Source organism: Larus michahellis, chromosome 6, assembly GCF_964199755.1.
Source record: "Larus michahellis chromosome 6, bLarMic1.1, whole genome shotgun sequence".
Taxonomy (NCBI): Eukaryota; Metazoa; Chordata; class Aves; order Charadriiformes; family Laridae; genus Larus; species Larus michahellis.
Window position 1 is genome coordinate 11,894,678 of NC_133901.1, and position 19,875 is coordinate 11,914,552.

At 63.4% G+C, this 19,875-nt stretch overlaps 1 protein-coding gene and 12 non-coding genes across 13 annotated transcripts; 12 read left to right on the forward strand and 1 right to left on the reverse strand.

The window, feature by feature from the left end:
- The first annotated feature begins 766 nt into the window (after positions 1-766).
- LOC141745569 (5S ribosomal RNA) lies at positions 767-885 on the forward strand. Its single transcript, XR_012587844.1, has one exon. It is a non-coding gene; the product is annotated as a 5S ribosomal RNA (ribosomal RNA).
- Positions 886-1,809: 924 nt separating this feature from the next.
- Positions 1,810-1,928, forward strand: LOC141745570 (5S ribosomal RNA). The gene has a single exon (XR_012587845.1). It is a non-coding gene; the product is annotated as a 5S ribosomal RNA (ribosomal RNA).
- Positions 1,929-2,851: 923 nt separating this feature from the next.
- Positions 2,852-2,970, forward strand: LOC141745854 (5S ribosomal RNA). Its single transcript, XR_012588122.1, has one exon. It is a non-coding gene; the product is annotated as a 5S ribosomal RNA (ribosomal RNA).
- A 925-nt stretch (positions 2,971-3,895) lies between these two features.
- LOC141745761 (5S ribosomal RNA) lies at positions 3,896-4,014 on the forward strand. Its single transcript, XR_012588031.1, has one exon. It is a non-coding gene; the product is annotated as a 5S ribosomal RNA (ribosomal RNA).
- Positions 4,015-5,160: 1,146 nt separating this feature from the next.
- On the forward strand, positions 5,161-5,279 carry LOC141745618 (5S ribosomal RNA). Its single transcript, XR_012587891.1, has one exon. It is a non-coding gene; the product is annotated as a 5S ribosomal RNA (ribosomal RNA).
- Positions 5,280-6,423: 1,144 nt separating this feature from the next.
- Positions 6,424-6,542, forward strand: LOC141745571 (5S ribosomal RNA). Its single transcript, XR_012587846.1, has one exon. It is a non-coding gene; the product is annotated as a 5S ribosomal RNA (ribosomal RNA).
- A 923-nt stretch (positions 6,543-7,465) lies between these two features.
- On the forward strand, positions 7,466-7,584 carry LOC141745572 (5S ribosomal RNA). The gene has a single exon (XR_012587847.1). It is a non-coding gene; the product is annotated as a 5S ribosomal RNA (ribosomal RNA).
- Positions 7,585-8,720: 1,136 nt separating this feature from the next.
- LOC141745619 (5S ribosomal RNA) lies at positions 8,721-8,839 on the forward strand. The gene has a single exon (XR_012587892.1). It is a non-coding gene; the product is annotated as a 5S ribosomal RNA (ribosomal RNA).
- A 923-nt stretch (positions 8,840-9,762) lies between these two features.
- LOC141745765 (5S ribosomal RNA) lies at positions 9,763-9,881 on the forward strand. The gene has a single exon (XR_012588035.1). It is a non-coding gene; the product is annotated as a 5S ribosomal RNA (ribosomal RNA).
- A 917-nt stretch (positions 9,882-10,798) lies between these two features.
- LOC141745573 (5S ribosomal RNA) lies at positions 10,799-10,917 on the forward strand. The gene has a single exon (XR_012587848.1). It is a non-coding gene; the product is annotated as a 5S ribosomal RNA (ribosomal RNA).
- A 1,049-nt stretch (positions 10,918-11,966) lies between these two features.
- On the forward strand, positions 11,967-12,085 carry LOC141745575 (5S ribosomal RNA). Its single transcript, XR_012587850.1, has one exon. It is a non-coding gene; the product is annotated as a 5S ribosomal RNA (ribosomal RNA).
- Positions 12,086-13,227: 1,142 nt separating this feature from the next.
- Positions 13,228-13,346, forward strand: LOC141745790 (5S ribosomal RNA). Its single transcript, XR_012588059.1, has one exon. It is a non-coding gene; the product is annotated as a 5S ribosomal RNA (ribosomal RNA).
- Positions 13,347-13,926: 580 nt separating this feature from the next.
- On the reverse strand, positions 13,927-19,799 carry AIRE (autoimmune regulator). The gene is made up of 13 exons (XM_074591966.1): positions 19,722-19,799; positions 16,994-17,164; positions 16,719-16,893; positions 16,456-16,608; positions 16,272-16,343; positions 16,043-16,156; positions 15,769-15,905; positions 15,555-15,632; positions 15,166-15,281; positions 14,884-15,093; positions 14,693-14,789; positions 14,365-14,433; positions 13,927-14,191 (listed from the first exon to the last, which is right to left on the reverse strand). The coding sequence occupies exons 2-13, from the start codon at positions 17,132-17,134 to the stop codon at positions 14,111-14,113; spliced, it is 1,443 nt and encodes a 480-aa protein (XP_074448067.1). The 5' UTR covers positions 17,135-17,164; positions 19,722-19,799; the 3' UTR covers positions 13,927-14,110.
- Between the last annotated feature and the right edge of the window lie 76 nt (positions 19,800-19,875).

Below are 19,875 nucleotides of genomic sequence, written 5' to 3' on the forward strand. Positions count from 1 at the left end.
TGCTGTAGGCTTTTGGCGGCGGGCGGAGGGGTGTTGAGCGTTTTGGTGTTGCGGGTGGGGGGTTGTGTCGGGGGGGCAGGTGCGTGTGTGGTTGCGGCAGGCGGGTGGGTGTGTGGGGCTGCAGGGCACGTGGGAGGCTTGTGGAGGTTTTTTGGGTTGTTGGGTGCTGTAGGCTTTTGCCGGCAGGCGGGGGGGCGTTGAGTGTTTTGGTGTTGCGAGTGGGGTGTTGCGGCAGGCGGGTGGGTGTGCGGGGCTGCGGGGCGTGTAGCAGGGGTGTGGAGGTCTTTTGGGGTGTTGGGTGCTGTATGATTTTGGCGTCGGGCGGAGCGTCTGGCGAGCGTTGTGGTGTTGCGAGTGGGGTATTGTGGCAGGCGTCGGGGCAGGTGCGCGTGTTGTTGCGGGAGGAGGGAGGGTGTGTGGGGCTGTAGGGCGTGTGCGGTGCGTGAGTGTGGTGTAAGTACTTAGTGGTGTTGTGTGTGGGGTGTTGTGTTGTGTGAGGTGCGTGTGTTGTTGGGTGAGGCGTGTGTGTGTGTGTGTGCGTGTAGGGCAGGGTGCGTGTGGTGAGGGGTGTGTATTTTTTGCGGGGTGTTGCGTGTGGGGTGTTGTTTTGTGTGAGGTGTGTTGTGGGTAGGTGCGTGTGTTGTGCGTGTGTTTGTGTGTGTGTGTGTGTGGTGTGAGGCGTTGTTGTGGGCGTGGGGGTGTGTGTGAGTGCGGGAGGGCGGTGTGGGCGGTGGGTGTGGAGAGGGCTGTTGTGGGGCAGAGGGGTGCCTACGGCCATACCACCCTGAGAACGCCCGATCTCGTCTGATCTCGGAAGCTAAGCAGGGTCGGGCCCGGTTAGTACTTGGATGGGAGACCGCCTGGGAATACCGGGTGCTGTAGGCTTTTGCCGGCGGGCGGAGGGGTGCTGCGCGTTTTGCTGTTGCGTCCGGCAGGGGGGCAGGTGCGGGTGTGGTTGCGGCAGGCGGGCGGGTGTGAGGGGCTGCGGGCCGTGTGGCAGGGGTGTGGAGGTTTTCTGGAGTGTTGCGCGTGGCATGTTGGGTGCTGTAGGCTTTTGGCGGCGGGCGGAGGGGTGTTGAGCGTTTTGGTGTTGCGGGTGGGGGGGTTGTGTCGGGGGGGCAGGTGCGTGTGTGGTTGCGGCAGGCGGGTGGGTGTGTGGGGCTGCAGGGCACGTGGGAGGCTTGTGGAGGTTTTTTGGGTTGTTGGGTGCTGTAGGCTTTTGCCGGCAGGCGGGGGGGCGTTGAGTGTTTTGGTGTTGCGAGTGGGGTGTTGCGGCAGGCGGGTGGGTGTGCGGGGCTGCGGGGCGTGTAGCAGGGGTGTGGAGGTCTTTTGGGGTGTTGGGTGCTGTATGATTTTGGCGTCGGGCGGAGCGTCTGGCGAGCGTTGTGGTGTTGCGAGTGGGGTATTGTGGCAGGCGTCGGGGCAGGTGCGCGTGTTGTTGCGGGAGGAGGGAGGGTGTGTGGGGCTGTAGGGCGTGTGCGGTGCGTGAGTGTGGTGTAAGTACTTAGTGGTGTTGTGTGTGGGGTGTTGTGTTGTGTGAGGTGCGTGTGTTGTTGGGTGAGGCGTGTGTGTGTGTGTGTGCGTGTAGGGCAGGGTGCGTGTGGTGAGGGGTGTGTATTTTTTGCGGGGTGTTGCGTGTGGGGTGTTGTTTTGTGTGAGGTGTGTTGTGGGTAGGTGCGTGTGTTGTGCGTGTGTTTGTGTGTGTGTGTGTGTGGTGTGAGGCGTTGTTGTGGGCGTGGGGGTGTGTGTGAGTGCGGGAGGGCGGTGTGGGCGGTGGGTGTGGAGAGGGCTGTTGTGGGGCAGAGGGGTGCCTACGGCCATACCACCCTGAGAACGCCCGATCTCGTCTGATCTCGGAAGCTAAGCAGGGTCGGGCCCGGTTAGTACTTGGATGGGAGACCGCCTGGGAATACCGGGTGCTGTAGGCTTTTGCCGGCGGGCGGAGGGGTGCTGCGCGTTTTGCTGTTGCGTCCGGCAGGGGGACAGGTGCGGGTGTGGTTGCGGCAGGCGGGCGGGTGTGAGGGGCTGCGGGCCGTGTGGCAGGGGTGTGGAGGTTTTCTGGAGTGTTGCGCGTGGCATGTTGGGTGCTGTAGGCTTTTGGCGGCGGGCGGAGGGGTGTTGAGCGTTTTGGTGTTGCGGGTGGGGGGTTGTGTCGGGGGGGCAGGTGCGTGTGTGGTTGCGGCAGGCGGGTGGGTGTGTGGGGCTGCAGGGCACGTGGGAGGCTTGTGGAGGTTTTTTGGGTTGTTGGGTGCTGTAGGCTTTTGCCGGCAGGCGGGGGGGCGTTGAGTGTTTTGGTGTTGCGAGTGGGGTGTTGCGGCAGGCGGGTGGGTGTGCGGGGCTGCGGGGCGTGTAGCAGGGGTGTGGAGGTCTTTTGGGGTGTTGGGTGCTGTATGATTTTGGCGTCGGGCGGAGCGTCTGGCGAGCGTTGTGGTGTTGCGAGTGGGGTATTGTGGCAGGCGTCGGGGCAGGTGCGCGTGTTGTTGCGGGAGGAGGGAGGGTGTGTGGGGCTGTAGGGCGTGTGCGGTGCGTGAGTGTGGTGTAAGTACTTAGTGGTGTTGTGTGTGGGGTGTTGTGTTGTGTGAGGTGCGTGTGTTGTTGGGTGAGGCGTGTGTGTGTGTGTGTGCGTGTAGGGCAGGGTGCGTGTGGTGAGGGGTGTGTATTTTTTGCGGGGTGTTGCGTGTGGGGTGTTGTTTTGTGTGAGGTGTGTTGTGGGTAGGTGCGTGTGTTGTGCGTGTGTTTGTGTGTGTGTGTGTGTGGTGTGAGGCGTTGTTGTGGGCGTGGGGGTGTGTGTGAGTGCGGGAGGGCGGTGTGGGCGGTGGGTGTGGAGAGGGCTGTTGTGGGGCAGAGGGGTGCCTACGGCCATACCACCCTGAGAACACCCGATCTCGTCTGATCTCGGAAGCTAAGCAGGGTCGGGCCCGGTTAGTACTTGGATGGGAGACCGCCTGGGAATACCGGGTGCTGTAGGCTTTTGCCGGCGGGCGGAGGGGTGCTGCGCGTTTTGCTGTTGCGTCCGGCAGGGGGGCAGGTGCGGGTGTGGTTGCGGCAGGCGGGCGGGTGTGTGGGGCTGCGGGCCGTGTGGCAGGGGTGTGGAGGTTTTCTGGAGTGTTGCGCGTGGCATGTTGGGTGCTGTAGGCTTTTGGCAGCGGGCGGAGGGGTGTTGAGCGTTTTGGTGTTGCGGGTGGGGGGTTGTGTCGGGGGGGCAGGTGCGCGTGTGGTTGCGGCAGGCGGGTGGGTGTGTGGGGCTGCAGGGCACGTGGGAGGCTTGTGGAGGTTTTTTGGGTTGTTGGGTGCTGTAGGCTTTTGCCGGCAGGTGGGGGGGCGTTGAGTGTTTTGGTGTTGCGAGTGGGGTGTTGCGGCAGGCGGGTGGGTGTGCGGGGCTGCGGGGCGTGTAGCAGGGGTGTGGAGGTCTTTTGGGGTGTTGGGTGCTGTATGATTTTGGCGTCGGGCGGAGCGTCTGGCGAGCGTTGTGGTGTTGCGAGTGGGGTATTGTGGCAGGCGTCGGGGCAGGTGCGTGTGTTGTTGCGGGAGGAGGTAGGGTGTGTGGGGCTGTAGGGCGTGTGCGGTGCGTGAGTGTGGTGTAAGTACTTAGTGGTGTTGTGTGTGGGGTGTTGTGTTGTGTGAGGTGCGTGTGTTGTTGGGTGAGGCGTGTGTGTGTGTGTGTGTGTGTGTAGGGCAGGGTGCGTGTGGTGAGGGGTGTGTATTTTTTGCGGGGTGTTGTGTGTGGGGTGTTGTTTTGTGTGAAGTGTGTTGTGGGTAGGTGCGTGTGTTGTGCGTGTGTTTGTGTGTGTGTGTGTGTGGTGTGAGGCGTTGTTGTGGGCGTGGGGGTGTGTGTGAGTGCGGGAGGGCGGTGTGGGCGGTGGGTGTGGAGAGGGCTGTTGTGGGGCAGAGGGGTGCCTACGGCCATACCACCCTGAGAACGCCCGATCTCGTCTGATCTCGGAAGCTAAGCAGGGTCGGGCCCGGTTAGTACTTGGATGGGAGACCGCCTGGCAATACCGGGTGCTGTAGGCTTTTGCCGGCGGGCGGAGGGGTGCTGCGCGTTTTGCTGTTGCATCCGGCAGGGGGGCAGGTGCGGGTGTGGTTGCGGCAGGCGGGTGGGTGTGTGGGGCTGCAGGGCACGTGGGAGGCTTGTGGAGGTTTTTTGGGCTGTTGTAGGCTTTTGCCGGCAGGCGGGGGGGTGTTGAGTGTTTTGGTGTTGCGAGTGGGGTGTTGCGGCAGGCGGGTGGGTGTGTGGGGCTGGAGGGCGCGGGGCGTGTGGGAGTGGTGTGTAAGTATTTTGGGGGGCAGTGTTGGGGCAGGTGCGGGTGTAGTTGCGGCAGGCGGGCGGGTGTGTGGGGCTGCGGGCCGTGTGGCAGGGGTGTGGAGGTTTTCTGGAGTGTTGCGCGTGGCATGTTGGGTGCTGTAGGCTTTTGGCGGCGGGCGGAGGGGTGTTGAGCGTTTTGGTGTTGCGGGTGGGGGGTTGTGTCGGGGGGGCAGGTGCGCGTGTGGTTGCGGCAGGCGGGTGGGTGTGTGGGGCTGCAGGGCACGTGGGAGGCTTGTGGAGGTTTTTTGGGTTGTTGGGTGCTGTAGGCTTTTGCCGGCAGGCGGGGGGGCGTTGAGTGTTTTGGTGTTGCGAGTGGGGTGTTGCGGCAGGCGGGTGGGTGTGCGGGGCTGCGGGGCGTGTAGCAGGGGTGTGGAGGTCTTTTGGGGTGTTGGGTGCTGTATGATTTTGGCGTCGGGCGGAGCGTCTGGCGAGCGTTGTGGTGTTGCGAGTGGGGTATTGTGGCAGGCGTCGGGGCAGGTGCGTGTGTTGTTGCGGGAGGAGGGAGGGTGTGTGGGGCTGTAGGGCGTGTGCGGTGCGTGAGTGTGGTGTAAGTACTTAGTGGTGTTGTGTGTGGGGTGTTGTGTTGTGTGAGGTGCGTGTGTTGTTGGGTGAGGCATGTGTGTGTGTGTGTAGGGCAGGGTGCGTGTGGTGAGGGGTGTGTATTTTTTGCGGGGTGTTGCGTGTGGGGTGTTGTTTTGTGTGAGGTGTGTTGTGGGTAGGTGCGTGTGTTGTGCGTGTGTTTGTGTGTGTGTGTGTGTGGTGTGAGGCGTTGTTGTGGGCGTGGGGGTGTGTGTGAGTGCGGGAGGGCGGTGTGGGCGGTGGGTGTGGAGAGGGCTGTTGTGGGGCAGAGGGGTGCCTACGGCCATACCACCCTGAGAACGCCCGATCTCGTCTGATCTCGGAAGCTAAGCAGGGTCGGGCCCGGTTAGTACTTGGATGGGAGACCGCCCGGGAATACCGGGTGCTGTAGGCTTTTGCCGGCGGGCGGAGGGGTGCTGCGCGTTTTGCTGTTGCATCCGGCAGGGGGGCAGGTGCGGGTGTGGTTGCGGCAGGCGGGTGGGCGTGTGGGGCTGCGGGGCGTGTGGGAGGCTTGTGGAGGTTTTTTGGGCTGTTGTAGGCTTTTGCCGGCAGGCGGGGGGGTGTTGAGTGTTTTGGTGTTGCGAGTGGGGTGTTGCGGCAGGCGGGTGGGTGTGTGGGGCTGGAGGGCGCGGGGCGTGTGGGAGTGGTGTGTAAGTATTTTGGGGGGCAGTGTTGGGGCAGGTGCGGGTGTAGTTGCGGCAGGCGGGCGGGTGTGTGGGGCTGCGGGCCGTGTGGCAGGGGTGTGGAGGTTTTCTGGAGTGTTGCGCGTGGCATGTTGGGTGCTGTAGGCTTTTGGCGGCGGGCGGAGGGGTGTTGAGCGTTTTGGTGTTGCGGGTGGGGGGTTGTGTCGGGGGGGCAGGTGCGCGTGTGGTTGCGGCAGGCGGGTGGGTGTGTGGGGCTGCAGGGCACGTGGGAGGCTTGTGGAGGTTTTTTGGGTTGTTGGGTGCTGTAGGCTTTTGCCGGCAGGCGGGGGGGCGTTGAGTGTTTTGGTGTTGCGAGTGGGGTGTTGCGGCAGGCGGGTGGGTGTGCGGGGCTGCGGGGCGTGTAGCAGGGGTGTGGAGGTCTTTTGGGGTGTTGGGTGCTGTATGATTTTGGCGTCGGGCGGAGCGTCTGGCGAGCGTTGTGGTGTTGCGAGTGGGGTATTGTGGCAGGCGTCGGGGCAGGTGCGTGTGTTGTTGCGGGAGGAGGGAGGGTGTGTGGGGCTGTAGGGCGTGTGCGGTGCGTGAGTGTGGTGTAAGTACTTAGTGGTGTTGTGTGTGGGGTGTTGTGTTGTGTGAGGTGCGTGTGTTGTTGGGTGAGGCATGTGTGTGTGTGTGTAGGGCAGGGTGCGTGTGGTGAGGGGTGTGTATTTTTTGCGGGGTGTTGCGTGTGGGGTGTTGTTTTGTGTGAGGTGTGTTGTGGGTAGGTGCGTGTGTTGTGCGTGTGTTTGTGTGTGTGTGTGTGGTGTGAGGCGTTGTTGTGGGCGTGGGGGTGTGTGTGAGTGCGGGAGGGCGGTGTGGGCGGTGGGTGTGGAGAGGGCTGTTGTGGGGCAGAGGGGTGCCTACGGCCATACCACCCTGAGAACGCCCGATCTCGTCTGATCTCGGAAGCTAAGCAGGGTCGGGCCCGGTTAGTACTTGGATGGGAGACCGCCTGGGAATACCGGGTGCTGTAGGCTTTTGCCGGCGGGCGGAGGGGTGCTGCGCGTTTTGCTGTTGCGTCCGGCAGGGGGGCAGGTGCGGGTGTGGTTGCGGCAGGCGGGCGGGTGTGAGGGGCTGCGGGCCGTGTGGCAGGGGTGTGGAGGTTTTCTGGAGTGTTGCGCGTGGCATGTTGGGTGCTGTAGGCTTTTGGCGGCGGGCGGAGGGGTGTTGAGCGTTTTGGTGTTGCGGGTGGGGGGTTGTGTCGGGGGGGCAGGTGCGTGTGTGGTTGCGGCAGGCGGGTGGGTGTGTGGGGCTGCAGGGCACGTGGGAGGCTTGTGGAGGTTTTTTGGGTTGTTGGGTGCTGTAGGCTTTTGCCGGCAGGCGGGGGGGCGTTGAGTGTTTTGGTGTTGCGAGTGGGGTGTTGCGGCAGGCGGGTGGGTGTGCGGGGCTGCGGGGCGTGTAGCAGGGGTGTGGAGGTCTTTTGGGGTGTTGGGTGCTGTATGATTTTGGCGTCGGGCGGAGCGTCTGGCGAGCGTTGTGGTGTTGCGAGTGGGGTATTGTGGCAGGCGTCGGGGCAGGTGCGCGTGTTGTTGCGGGAGGAGGGAGGGTGTGTGGGGCTGTAGGGCGTGTGCGGTGCGTGAGTGTGGTGTAAGTACTTAGTGGTGTTGTGTGTGGGGTGTTGTGTTGTGTGAGGTGCGTGTGTTGTTGGGTGAGGCGTGTGTGTGTGTGTGTGCGTGTAGGGCAGGGTGCGTGTGGTGAGGGGTGTGTATTTTTTGCGGGGTGTTGCGTGTGGGGTGTTGTTTTGTGTGAGGTGTGTTGTGGGTAGGTGCGTGTGTTGTGCGTGTGTTTGTGTGTGTGTGTGTGTGGTGTGAGGCGTTGTTGTGGGCGTGGGGGTGTGTGTGAGTGCGGGAGGGCGGTGTGGGCGGTGGGTGTGGAGAGGGCTGTTGTGGGGCAGAGGGGTGCCTACGGCCATACCACCCTGAGAACGCCCGATCTCGTCTGATCTCGGAAGCTAAGCAGGGTCGGGCCCGGTTAGTACTTGGATGGGAGACCGCCTGGGAATACCGGGTGCTGTAGGCTTTTGCCGGCGGGCGGAGGGGTGCTGCGCGTTTTGCTGTTGCATCCGGCAGGGGGGCAGGTGCGGGTGTGGTTGCGGCGGGCGTGTGGGGCTGCGGGGCGCGTGGGAGGCTTGTGGAGGTTTTTTGGGCTGTTGTAGGCTTTTGCCGGCAGGCGGGGGGGTGTTGAGTGTTTTGGTGTTGCGAGTGGGGTGTTGCGGCAGGCGGGTGGGTGTGTGGGGCTGGAGGGCGCGGGGCGTGTGGGAGTGGTGTGTAAGTATTTTGGGGGGCAGTGTTGGGGCAGGTGCGGGTGTAGTTGCGGCAGGCGGGCGGGTGTGTGGGGCTGCGGGCCGTGTGGCAGGGGTGTGGAGGTTTTCTGGAGTGTTGCGCGTGGCATGTTGGGTGCTGTAGGCTTTTGGCGGCGGGCGGAGGGGTGTTGAGCGTTTTGGTGTTGCGGGTGGGGGGTTGTGTCGGGGGGGCAGGTGCGCGTGTGGTTGCGGCAGGCGGGTGGGTGTGTGGGGCTGCAGGGCACGTGGGAGGCTTGTGGAGGTTTTTTGGGTTGTTGGGTGCTGTAGGCTTTTGCCGGCAGGCGGGGGGGCGTTGAGTGTTTTGGTGTTGCGAGTGGGGTGTTGCGGCAGGCGGGTGGGTGTGCGGGGCTGCGGGGCGTGTAGCAGGGGTGTGGAGGTCTTTTGGGGTGTTGGGTGCTGTATGATTTTGGCGTCGGGCGGAGCGTCTGGCGAGCGTTGTGGTGTTGCGAGTGGGGTATTGTGGCAGGCGTCGGGGCAGGTGCGTGTGTTGTTGCGGGAGGAGGGAGGGTGTGTGGGGCTGTAGGGCGTGTGCGGTGCGTGAGTGTGGTGTAAGTACTTAGTGGTGTTGTGTGTGGGGTGTTGTGTTGTGTGAGGTGCGTGTGTTGTTGGGTGAGGCATGTGTGTGTGTGTGTAGGGCAGGGTGCGTGTGGTGAGGGGTGTGTATTTTTTGCGGGGTGTTGCGTGTGGGGTGTTGTTTTGTGTGAGGTGTGTTGTGGGTAGGTGCGTGTGTTGTGCGTGTGTTTGTGTGTGTGTGTGTGGTGTGAGGCGTTGTTGTGGGCGTGGGGGTGTGTGTGAGTGCGGGAGGGCGGTGTGGGCGGTGGGTGTGGAGAGGGCTGTTGTGGGGCAGAGGGGTGCCTACGGCCATACCACCCTGAGAACGCCCGATCTCGTCTGATCTCGGAAGCTAAGCAGGGTCGGGCCCGGTTAGTACTTGGATGGGAGACCGCCCGGGAATACCGGGTGCTGTAGGCTTTTGCCGGCGGGCGGAGGGGTGCTGCGCGTTTTGCTGTTGCGTCCGGCAGGGGGGCAGGTGCGGGTGTGGTTGCGGCAGGCGGGCGGGTGTGAGGGGCTGCGGGCCGTGTGGCAGGGGTGTGGAGGTTTTCTGGAGTGTTGCGCGTGGCATGTTGGGTGCTGTAGGCTTTTGGCGGCGGGCGGAGGGGTGTTGAGCGTTTTGGTGTTGCGGGTGGGGGGTTGTGTCGGGGGGGCAGGTGCGTGTGTGGTTGCGGCAGGCGGGTGGGTGTGTGGGGCTGCAGGGCACGTGGGAGGCTTGTGGAGGTTTTTTGGGTTGTTGGGTGCTGTAGGCTTTTGCCGGCAGGCGGGGGGGCGTTGAGTGTTTTGGTGTTGCGAGTGGGGTGTTGCGGCAGGCGGGTGGGTGTGCGGGGCTGCGGGGCGTGTAGCAGGGGTGTGGAGGTCTTTTGGGGTGTTGGGTGCTGTATGATTTTGGCGTCGGGCGGAGCGTCTGGCGAGCGTTGTGGTGTTGCGAGTGGGGTATTGTGGCAGGCGTCGGGGCAGGTGCGCGTGTTGTTGCGGGAGGAGGGAGGGTGTGTGGGGCTGTAGGGCGTGTGCGGTGCGTGAGTGTGGTGTAAGTACTTAGTGGTGTTGTGTGTGGGGTGTTGTGTTGTGTGAGGTGCGTGTGTTGTTGGGTGAGGCGTGTGTGTGTGTGTGTGCGTGTAGGGCAGGGTGCGTGTGGTGAGGGGTGTGTATTTTTTGCGGGGTGTTGCGTGTGGGGTGTTGTTTTGTGTGAGGTGTGTTGTGGGTAGGTGCGTGTGTTGTGCGTGTGTTTGTGTGTGTGTGTGTGTGGTGTGAGGCGTTGTTGTGGGCGTGGGGGTGTGTGTGAGTGCGGGAGGGCGGTGTGGGCGGTGGGTGTGGAGAGGGCTGTTGTGGGGCAGAGGGGTGCCTACGGCCATACCACCCTGAGAACGCCCGATCTCGTCTGATCTCGGAAGCTAAGCAGGGTCGGGCCCGGTTAGTACTTGGATGGGCGAGCGCCTGGGAATACCGGGTGCTGTAGGCTTTTGCCGGCGGGGTGCTGCACGTTTTGCTGTTGCGTCCGGCAGGGGGGGCAGGTGCGGGTGTGGTTGCGGCAGGCGGGCGGGTGTGAGGGGCTGCGGGCCGTGTGGCAGGGGTGTGGAGGTTTTCTGGAGTGTTGCGCGTGGCATGTTGGGTGCTGTAGGCTTTTGGCGGCGGGCGGAGGGGTGTTGAGCGTTTTGGTGTTGCGGGTGGGGGGTTGTGTCGGGGGGGCAGGTGCGTGTGTGGTTGCGGCAGGCGGGTGGGTGTGTGGGGCTGCAGGGCACGTGGGAGGCTTGTGGAGGTTTTTTGGGTTGTTGGGTGCTGTAGGCTTTTGCCGGCAGGCGGGGGGGCGTTGAGTGTTTTGGTGTTGCGAGTGGGGTGTTGCGGCAGGCGGGTGGGTGTGCGGGGCTGCGGGGCGTGTAGCAGGGGTGTGGAGGTCTTTTGGGGTGTTGGGTGCTGTATGATTTTGGCGTCGGGCGGAGCGTCTGGCGAGCGTTGTGGTGTTGCGAGTGGGGTATTGTGGCAGGCGTCGGGGCAGGTGCGCGTGTTGTTGCGGGAGGAGGGAGGGTGTGTGGGGCTGTAGGGCGTGTGCGGTGCGTGAGTGTGGTGTAAGTACTTAGTGGTGTTGTGTGTGGGGTGTTGTGTTGTGTGAGGTGCGTGTGTTGTTGGGTGAGGCGTGTGTGTGTGTGTGTGCGTGTAGGGCAGGGTGCGTGTGGTGAGGGGTGTGTATTTTTTGCGGGGTGTTGCGTGTGGGGTGTTGTTTTGTGTGAGGTGTGTTGTGGGTAGGTGCGTGTGTTGTGCGTGTGTTTGTGTGTGTGTGTGTGTGGTGTGAGGCGTTGTTGTGGGCGTGGGGGTGTGTGTGAGTGCGGGAGGGCGGTGTGGGCGGTGGGTGTGGAGAGGGCTGTTGTGGGGCAGAGGGGTGCCTACGGCCATACCACCCTGAGAACGCCCGATCTCGTCTGATCTCGGAAGCTAAGCAGGGTCGGGCCCGGTTAGTACTTGGATGGGAGACCGCCTGGGAATACCGGGTGCTGTAGGCTTTTGCCGGCGGGCGGAGGGGTGCTGCGCGTTTTGCTGTTGCATCCGGCAGGGGGGCAGGTGCGGGTGTGGTTGCGGCAGGCGGGTGGGCGTGTGGGGCTGCGGGGCGTGTGGGAGGCTTGTGGAGGTTTTTTGGGCTGTTGTAGGCTTTTGCCGGCAGGCGGGGGGGTGTTGAGTGTTTTGGTGTTGCGAGTGGGGTGTTGCGGCAGGCGGGTGGGTGTGTGGGGCTGCGGGGCGTGTGGCAGGGGTGTGGAGGTTTTCTGGAGTGTTGCGCGTGGCATGTTGGGTGCTGTAGGCTTTTGGCGGCGGGCGGAGGGGTGTTGAGCGTTTTGGTGTTGCGGGTGGGGGGTTGTGTCGGGGGGGCAGGTGCGCGTGTGGTTGCGGCAGGCGGGTGGGTGTGTGGGGCTGCAGGGCACGTGGGAGGCTTGTGGAGGTTTTTTGGGTTGTTGGGTGCTGTAGGCTTTTGCCGGCAGGCGGGGGGGCGTTGAGTGTTTTGGTGTTGCGAGTGGGGTGTTGCGGCAGGCGGGTGGGTGTGCGGGGCTGCGGGGCGTGTAGCAGGGGTGTGGAGGTCTTTTGGGGTGTTGGGTGCTGTATGATTTTGGCGTCGGGCGGAGCGTCTGGCGAGCGTTGTGGTGTTGCGAGTGGGGTATTGTGGCAGGCGTCGGGGCAGGTGCGTGTGTTGTTGCGGGAGGAGGGAGGGTGTGTGGGGCTGTAGGGCGTGTGCGGTGCGTGAGTGTGGTGTAAGTACTTAGTGGTGTTGTGTGTGGGGTGTTGTGTTGTGTGAGGTGCGTGTGTTGTTGGGTGAGGCGTGTGTGTGTGTGTGTGTGTGTAGGGCAGGGTGCGTGTGGTGAGGGGTGTGTATTTTTTGCGGGGTGTTGCGTGTGGGGTGTTGTTTTGTGTGAAGTGTGTTGTGGGTAGGTGCGTGTGTTGTGCGTGTGTTTGTGTGTGTGTGTGTGGTGTGAGGCGTTGTTGTGGGCGTGGGGGTGTGTGTGAGTGCGGGAGGGCGGTGTGGGCAGTGGGTGTGGAGAGGGCTGTTGTGGGGCAGAGGGGTGCCTACGGCCATACCACCCTGAGAACGCCCGATCTCGTCTGATCTCGGAAGCTAAGCAGGGTCGGGCCCGGTTAGTACTTGGATGGGAGACCGCCTGGGAATACCGGGTGCTGTAGGCTTTTGCCGGCAGGCGGAGGGGTGCTGCGCGTTTTGCTGTTGCATCCGGCAGGGGGGCAGGTGCGGGTGTGGTTGCGGCAGGCGGGTGGGCGTGTGGGGCTGCGGGGCGCGTGGGAGGCTTGTGGAGGTTTTTTGGGCTGTTGTAGGCTTTTGCCGGCAGGCGGGGGGGTGTTGAGTGTTTTGGTGTTGCGAGTGGGGTGTTGCGGCAGGCGGGTGGGTGTGTGGGGCTGGAGGGCGCGGGGCGTGTGGGAGTGGTGTGTAAGTATTTTGGGGGGCAGTGTTGGGGCAGGTGCGGGTGTAGTTGCGGCAGGCGGGCGGGTGTGTGGGGCTGCGGGCCGTGTGGCAGGGGTGTGGAGGTTTTCTGGAGTGTTGCGCGTGGCATGTTGGGTGCTGTAGGCTTTTGGCGGCGGGCGGAGGGGTGTTGAGCGTTTTGGTGTTGCGGGTGGGGGGTTGTGTCGGGGGGGCAGGTGCGTGTGTGGTTGCGGCAGGCGGGTGGGTGTGTGGGGCTGCAGGGCACGTGGGAGGCTTGTGGAGGTTTTTTGGGTTGTTGGGTGCTGTAGGCTTTTGCCGGCAGGCGGGGGGGCGTTGAGTGTTTTGGTGTTGCGAGTGGGGTGTTGCGGCAGGCGGGTGGGTGTGCGGGGCTGCGGGGCGTGTAGCAGGGGTGTGGAGGTCTTTTGGGGTGTTGGGTGCTGTATGATTTTGGCGTCGGGCGGAGCGTCTGGCGAGCGTTGTGGTGTTGCGAGTGGGGTATTGTGGCAGGCGTCGGGGCAGGTGCGCGTGTTGTTGCGGGAGGAGGGAGGGTGTGTGGGGCTGTAGGGCGTGTGCGGTGCGTGAGTGTGGTGTAAGTACTTAGTGGTGTTGTGTGTGGGGTGTTGTGTTGTGTGAGGTGCGTGTGTTGTTGGGTGAGGCATGTGTGTGTGTGTAGGGCAGGGTGCGTGTGGTGAGGGGTGTGTATTTTTTGCGGGGTGTTGCGTGTGGGGTGTTGTTTTGTGTGAGGTGTGTTGTGGGTAGGTGCGTGTGTTGTGCGTGTGTTTGTGTGTGTGTGTGTGGTGTGAGGCGTTGTTGTGGGCGTGGGGGTGTGTGTGAGTGCGGGAGGGCGGTGTGGGCGGTGGGTGTGGAGAGGGCTGTTGTGGGGCAGAGGGGTGCCTACGGCCATACCACCCTGAGAACGCCCGATCTCGTCTGATCTCGGAAGCTAAGCAGAGTCGGGCCCGGTTAGTAATTGGATGGGAGACCGCCTGGGAATACCGGGTGCTGTAGGCTTTTGCCGGCGGGCGGAGGGGTGCTGCGCGTTTTGCTGTTGCGTCCGGCAGGGGGGTAGGTGCAGGTGTTATTGCAGCAGGCGGGTGGGTGTGTAGGGCAGGAGGGAGGGGCATGCAGGTTTTTTGGAGTGTTGCGCTTGGGGCTTTTTTGGGGCAGCTGCAGGTGTTGTTGCAGCAGGCAAGTAGGTGTTTTGGAGCTGCAGGGCATGGGGCGTGTTCAGACGTGTGTAGTTTTTTTGGGGTGTTGCGTGTGGTGTGTTGTGTCGGGGCAGGGCTGAGGGGGTGTAGGTGCGGATATTGTTGTGGGTATTTATGGGTTGAGGTGTTGCTGGGGGCAGAACCGGGTGGGTGCATCGAGTTGTAGGGTAGTGGGCAGAGTGCACAGGGTGGGACAGAGTGGTGTCCACACTGTTTAGTGTCTTGCGGGTGGGGTTTAGTTTGGTTTGTAGGACTTTCTCTCCTCTCGCACTTTGGTACTGTAACTTTTGTTTTCCATTTGCTTTAAGTTTTTTATATGCCTGTTTATTTAATTTCCATTAGTTTCTTTTTATTTGCATGGGGTTTTTTTCTCGTTTTTTTCTCATTTATCAAGATTAATTAGCTTTAACCTGCTTTTTGCTGATGCATGTTTTGTCTGGCGACTTGCAGGGGGTGAGGTTGTGTGTGATGGATGATGGCTGGTTTGTTAAACTCACTGAGGTGCCTGTCCGGTTCCTGCCACTCAGCCATCCCCCGCCTGCTCCTCCATCGCCAGCGCAGCCTGCTCTAGGCAAAGAGCCCGTGGGTGTCTGCGAGGGGCCGCCCCATGCTCTGGAACGCCCATTGCAGGATCCCGTCCCAGGTGCCCTGCGAGACATCCCCAGGGGGGTCACTCTCCCTTTCCGTCCCGCTCCCCGCCCCACCTTGGGCTGTCCCTGCCTCACCCACAGCCCTCTATCACCCTGTGGGTCACACACCAGAGACATGTCCCCTGTGGATGGACTCTGCTTGTTGGTGGCCCCCCCCCCGGAGTGCCGTACCTCACCAAGCAGCGCATCGAGCTCGTCCCTGCTCAGCACCGGGTCGCTGCCGAGGGAGCCATCCTCCGCCTGCGGGAGGAGACATGTCCTGCCAGCTCTCCTGCCTGCCCTCTGCCCCCACCCCTCTGGGTCGTTGCTGGGGATTGGGTTCAACCCCTCACCTGGTGCAGCCTCGTCCCATGCTCTGCGTCCCCTCCGGCACAGCCTGACGCCAGCTACAGTCGGCCCATCCCTCACCCAACCTAAACCACCCTTCCTCAGCCTCATCGCTCCCTCCGCACCCACCGCTGCCACCTCACCCAGCCCCTTTCCCTCTTGTTGTACAGACCTTTGCTGCCTGTAGCGGGTGGTCGCTGGGTGCTGCAGTGTCCTCCAGGCTGCCGGTGTCCAGGGTGCCCGCGCAGGTCATGCAGAGCAACAGCCCCCTACCACCGTCAGGGGTGACACAGACCATCAGTGCAGCCCCACTCCAGGGGAGGATTTAAGGCTGGGATGTGGTGGAGGGCGGGGGGAACTCACCCGGGGTCCCTGCCGGGCACGGGGCAGTGTCGGGGTGCAGGGATCCGGGTGAAACAGCGGCCACAGACGCTTCCATCACCTCCACCATGCCGGGTGCCATATGCCTCCTCCCCTGGAACCTCAGGGGGTCTCTCCACAGCCACGTCCACCTCCCGTGGCCGTCCCGGTTCAGCCACACTTGCCACACAGGAGCCACACCGCCACATCCCACTACACAGCCGGAGCAGGGCAGTGAGGGACAGCTGGGGGGCACCGGGGTCCCCATGGCACCCCGGGGCTCACCTGGGGACGCGGGGCAGTGGGGGCACCAGGCAGGCCAGGTGGAAGGCCCTGGGACAGCCATCACAGCAGATGAGCTCGCCACCGTCGCCGCAGGCCGCACACTCGTCCTCGTTCTCCTGTGCCGGGGGAACAGGCAGGGGGTCACCACCACCACCACCCCCGGGTGGCACCGACGGACAGCCTGCACCTGTGGCTGTCCATGCTGGCAGGGGACCCCATCACCCCACATCAGCCCCACCGAACACACTAACCCCTTCCCTGGCAGGGGGTTGTAGCCTGGTGACCCCCATCAGCTGCGCCCCCGGGTGCCTGTGCTCGGCCAAAGGGAGCTGCTGGGGACGCCCAGGCTCACCAGGCACCTCTCGGGGCGCCGACATGGCAGGGCTCACCTGGTGGGGCGCAGGGTCCTGGCTGTGCACGGCGGGCGCTGGCAGCCGGCCCTGGGGATGCACTCGGGGTTCCCCGCTCTGCGGGCAGGAGAGGGGTTTGGGACAGCCCGGTGCGGGGGGACACCCCCAAGCCGTGGCTGTGCTGCCAGGCAGGGACAACCCCTGCTGCAAACGGCGGGGGTGAAAGCGGGTGGTGGGGGGGGTGTGTCCGTACACTTTGGGATGCCTTGGGCCGGGCGGGGGGCTTCAGGCTGCGGCTTCTGCTCCTGGCCCCCAGCTCCTCACAGGCGGCTGGGGCGTACGGCTCATCCCCAGCTTTGCTGCCCGTCCGGGAGCTCCCTGCAAGAGATGCTGAGAGCAGCTTTGTGGGGACCCCCTCCCTGACACCCCCCCTCCCTGACACCCTCCTGCCCCGGGGGGGGGCTTCCCCTTGGGGGAAATTAGGGGCAAAATTGCGTTTGAGGCCAGCCGGGACAGGCTGCACCTACCCGGCTCCAGCACGTGTTTGATGAGGATGCCCTCGACGGCCCCACGGCTGATGGGCACCTCGCTGCCCGCCACGGCCACCGCTCTCTGCACTGAGGTGGCCACCGCCTGGAGGGCTGCGGGCGGGGGGGGAGGGCGGCTCAGCGGCACAAGCCACCCTCCCCCCCTGCCCTCGACGGCGGGAGAACAGGAGGGACAGGCAGACGCTGCCCCAGGGGGGTCAGCACTCACTGCCAGCATTGGGGGTGCGGGGGACATCTCTGCTTTCTGGCTTCTTCACGGTCCTCGCCTTCGCCAGGGGCCCTGCGGGGTTGCGAGGGTGGGTGTCACGGGGGGTGCAGCCCCCCGCTGTGCCTCGGGGACCCCCTCAATGTCCCGTCCCATCCCATCTCCGTCCCACTCCATGTCTCCATACCAGGGCTGGCGGCATGCCGCGGGGAGGGCTGCGTCACCCGGGACCCCTCCCGCTCCTCGGGGGCTTTCCTCTTGCCTTGGGGTCTGTGCAGGGCCGGCGCCGTGGGGCTGGGGGAGAAATGCCTGCCGCGGCGCTGCCGTCCCAGCTCCACCTCTGCAAAGGGGACAGGGAGACAGGACGGGCACAGCCAGACCCAGGTGTCTCCCCTGCCCGCTGGCATCCCCCCGGGGTGCCGATCCCACCCACGTCTGTCCCCCTTCTACCTCTGGGGAAGGCGCCGCGGAGGGGCCGCAGCCGGCTGTACCGCTCCAGGTTGTAATCCTTGAAGAGGACGTGCCAAAAGTCGCGGAGGGCAGCAGTGTCGCGGCCCAGCAGCCAGGTGAGCAGGGCATGGAAAGCGCGGTGGGAGCCCTCCTGCTCCGTCCGGCTCAGCGTCTCCTGCTGGTGCCACCACGGCCTGTCGGCGCACCGTCCCGGTGCCACCAGCTGTCCCCCCCGCCCCGTGGCATGGCCATCCTCTACCGCCCCGCAGCCTCACCTTGAAGACGTGCTCGGGGATGACGTCGTGGTCAGCCAGGCCGTGCAGCAGCGGGAAGACGTCATCCACTGCCATGGCGATCTCGGTGCGGTGCAGCTTCAGCAGGTGCCGCAGGTCCCCCTCGCCCCCCGACCCCGCCATGCTGTGGGGACACGGCCGGGGACACGCAGCCTGCCCCGACGTGCCCCTTTAATACGCCGTGGCCGCCGACAGGGGAACCTTCATCAGGTTCCCGCCGCCCCACTCATTTCTGTACGAGTAACCTGAGACCGTGCCTCCCACCACCAGTTGTCCCTGCGGCACGGCTGGGCTTGTCCCCACGACACCACCACACCGCCAGCCCCAGGGTTCGGGGTATCAACAGCCAAAGGACACCCAACCCCGCAGAGACCACCCTGGGGAGAGGGGGCCAGCCGGGGCGCTGGCGCTGGGGCCCCCACCTCTCTCGTCAGCTAAAATTTCTGGACTTTCCGCAGCACCTGCTTCTCTCATCCAGAAACTCGGCCGCGGGAGCACGTGGCAAGTAACGCCCCCACAGCAGGGGGGGGAAAACTGGAATGTTTGCCCCGGCAACCTGCAAACGTCCTTCTGTGGGCCGGCGGGAAAGCACTGGCACCAAGGAAACCCTACAAATGCGTGTTCAGGTATCCTTAGGGATGCTGAACAAGCAAACGGCACATTTAGAGCGTCGCCCTGCTGCCCTCCAGGCTGCCAGAGGCACTGCCAGGAGCGAGGCCGGGAATTACCCAGGCAGGCACTGCCCGCAGCTGTGTCATTGCCCAGAAACTGGGCAATAAAGTGGTTTCACTGGACATACGCTGCTGTAAAACACTCAGAGCTGGGGGAAACCGACTCCCCGGGAGCATCACAGAAAAGTCTGGGGTCTGGCTGCTCCGTAGCAGGTGGCCGGCAAATAGAAAGCTCCAAAAGCTCCTATCCCAATTCCCCAACATTTGTGATTTCCCCAGGATTAATTTCCAGGCTCTCTCATTCCGGAGATGTGTCCCCGCTGCCCAGGAGGCTCAGCCAGGGGTGCCATGGCCACACACAGCCATCCCCACGCCGCGGGGCAGCACCTGATGCCTGCTGTGTAGCGCAACCCAGCCCAAGCGGGACTGGAAAGGGGTGCAAGAGGGGACGCTCTGCCGCGCGGGGCAAAGCGATACGGGCAGGAACGTTCATTTGTAAGTGCTAAAACACTGGAACGGTATCTGCTGCTCCACAGCCGTGCCAGGAGGAAGCGGCTGCTGTCCAGAAACTCGGGAAGACTAACAAGACAACACCCTCTGCGAGAGCAGGAAATACCCTCATACGTGTCTGCTTAATACATTAGCGTGTTTACCCAGGGAAACGCTCACCCTGAAGCTCCTTTCGGCATTTGGGGTGACTTTTCCTGTGTAGGCACCGGGACGGGGGTCGGGCAGGCGTCGTGCTGGGTTCCTGTGCCCCATACCAGGATTTCAGTGCCCAGCTCGGCCATGGTGGGGATGGCTTTGCCACCACCTGCACGATGCAGCCCCCTTCCCCCAGGGAACAAAACACGGGTGGTCAGGTGAAACGGGGTGGGTTCATCTCCCCTCCTGGAGCTCCCCCGCAGCCCAGCCATGCGCACTGAGCACGAGCACACTCATGACACAGTCTCAGAGCTTCTCCACGCTTCCCAGGAAAACCATTTTCCCTGTGTCCCACCTGCAGTGCTGCAATTTGTCACCGTCACCCTGCGCTAAGCTGTCTGGCACCTCTAGGACAAGGCTCGGGCGCTGCCCCCTCCCCGTGCCCACCCACTGGGCTGACAGGAGCTCCTTCCCAGCCACGAGCCCTGTGCCCACAGCGCTGGGCTCGGACTTGTTTGAAATTCCAACTTTGTGACTGTTTCTGTGCTCTGAATCACAGACAGATTGTTTTTCACATCCAGCCCACTCAGTAGTGCAATCATTTGCATTCTGGGTTGGTTTTTTTTGTGTTCCTTCCCCTTTCTACGCTACACAGGCGGCAGAGCAGCAGCTGCCAGGTGCCATGCAAAGAGGCATACACGTGCTGGGAGACCAGACAGGTATTTCTGTACCTTGCTTAGAGCAGACCTTGGCAGCTGTAAGGTACTTGTAAGGGCCACGAAAAGTGAGCTTTCACTTGCAGAGGGGTGTAAATCCCACCCTGGGGCTGGCATGAGCCCTGCCTGGCTGCGAGGCCCCGAGGCCGGGGCGCAGAGGAGCCTGGGCACGCTGGGGTTTGGGGGTGCCCTCTCCTTTCTAGGTCTCCTCTTGCAGAAATCAGAGCCAAAGGTTCAAGGCAGGAAAGCTCAACTGAATCTTCAGCGAAGGCTGAAGATGTTTCTCCACAAACGCCCAGTTAGATCAACAACTCGGCATCCATCAAAAGTGTTTATAGGCCCTGGGACGCACCCTGATTCCCTCCTCCTGTGAAAAGCTGTTGAAGCAAATCTGCCCTTTCCCGCATTTCTTCCTTTCCCATTTCCCTTCCACGCCAAGGTCCCACGGTGCAAACAGTCGCCCTGTGTGTCCCTGGGACACCACCTGCCCCGTTCTCACCTCATTACAACACATCCCAGAATCCCAGTCGGGAGAGAACAGGCAGAAGTGGGGAACACACCTGCGGGATCACCCCAGGAAGGCAGGGTGTCCCCCCTGCCTTGTCTCCCAAACCCATCTCCCCAAGCCCAAGTAAAAGGCTGCCACCACACGCAGAGGTTTCATCCCTCTCCCCTTACCTTCGGATGCTCCAGGCTCCAGCGTTACTGGGTAAAAAAAAAGGTGGCTCCAGATGGAGCCCGGATCCCAGCTCCCAGCTTCCCTACCGCTGCCCCACGCAGTCCGGGTGAGAGCGGGTCCACCTGCAGGCTTCACGGCTGCTCCTGCAAGAGC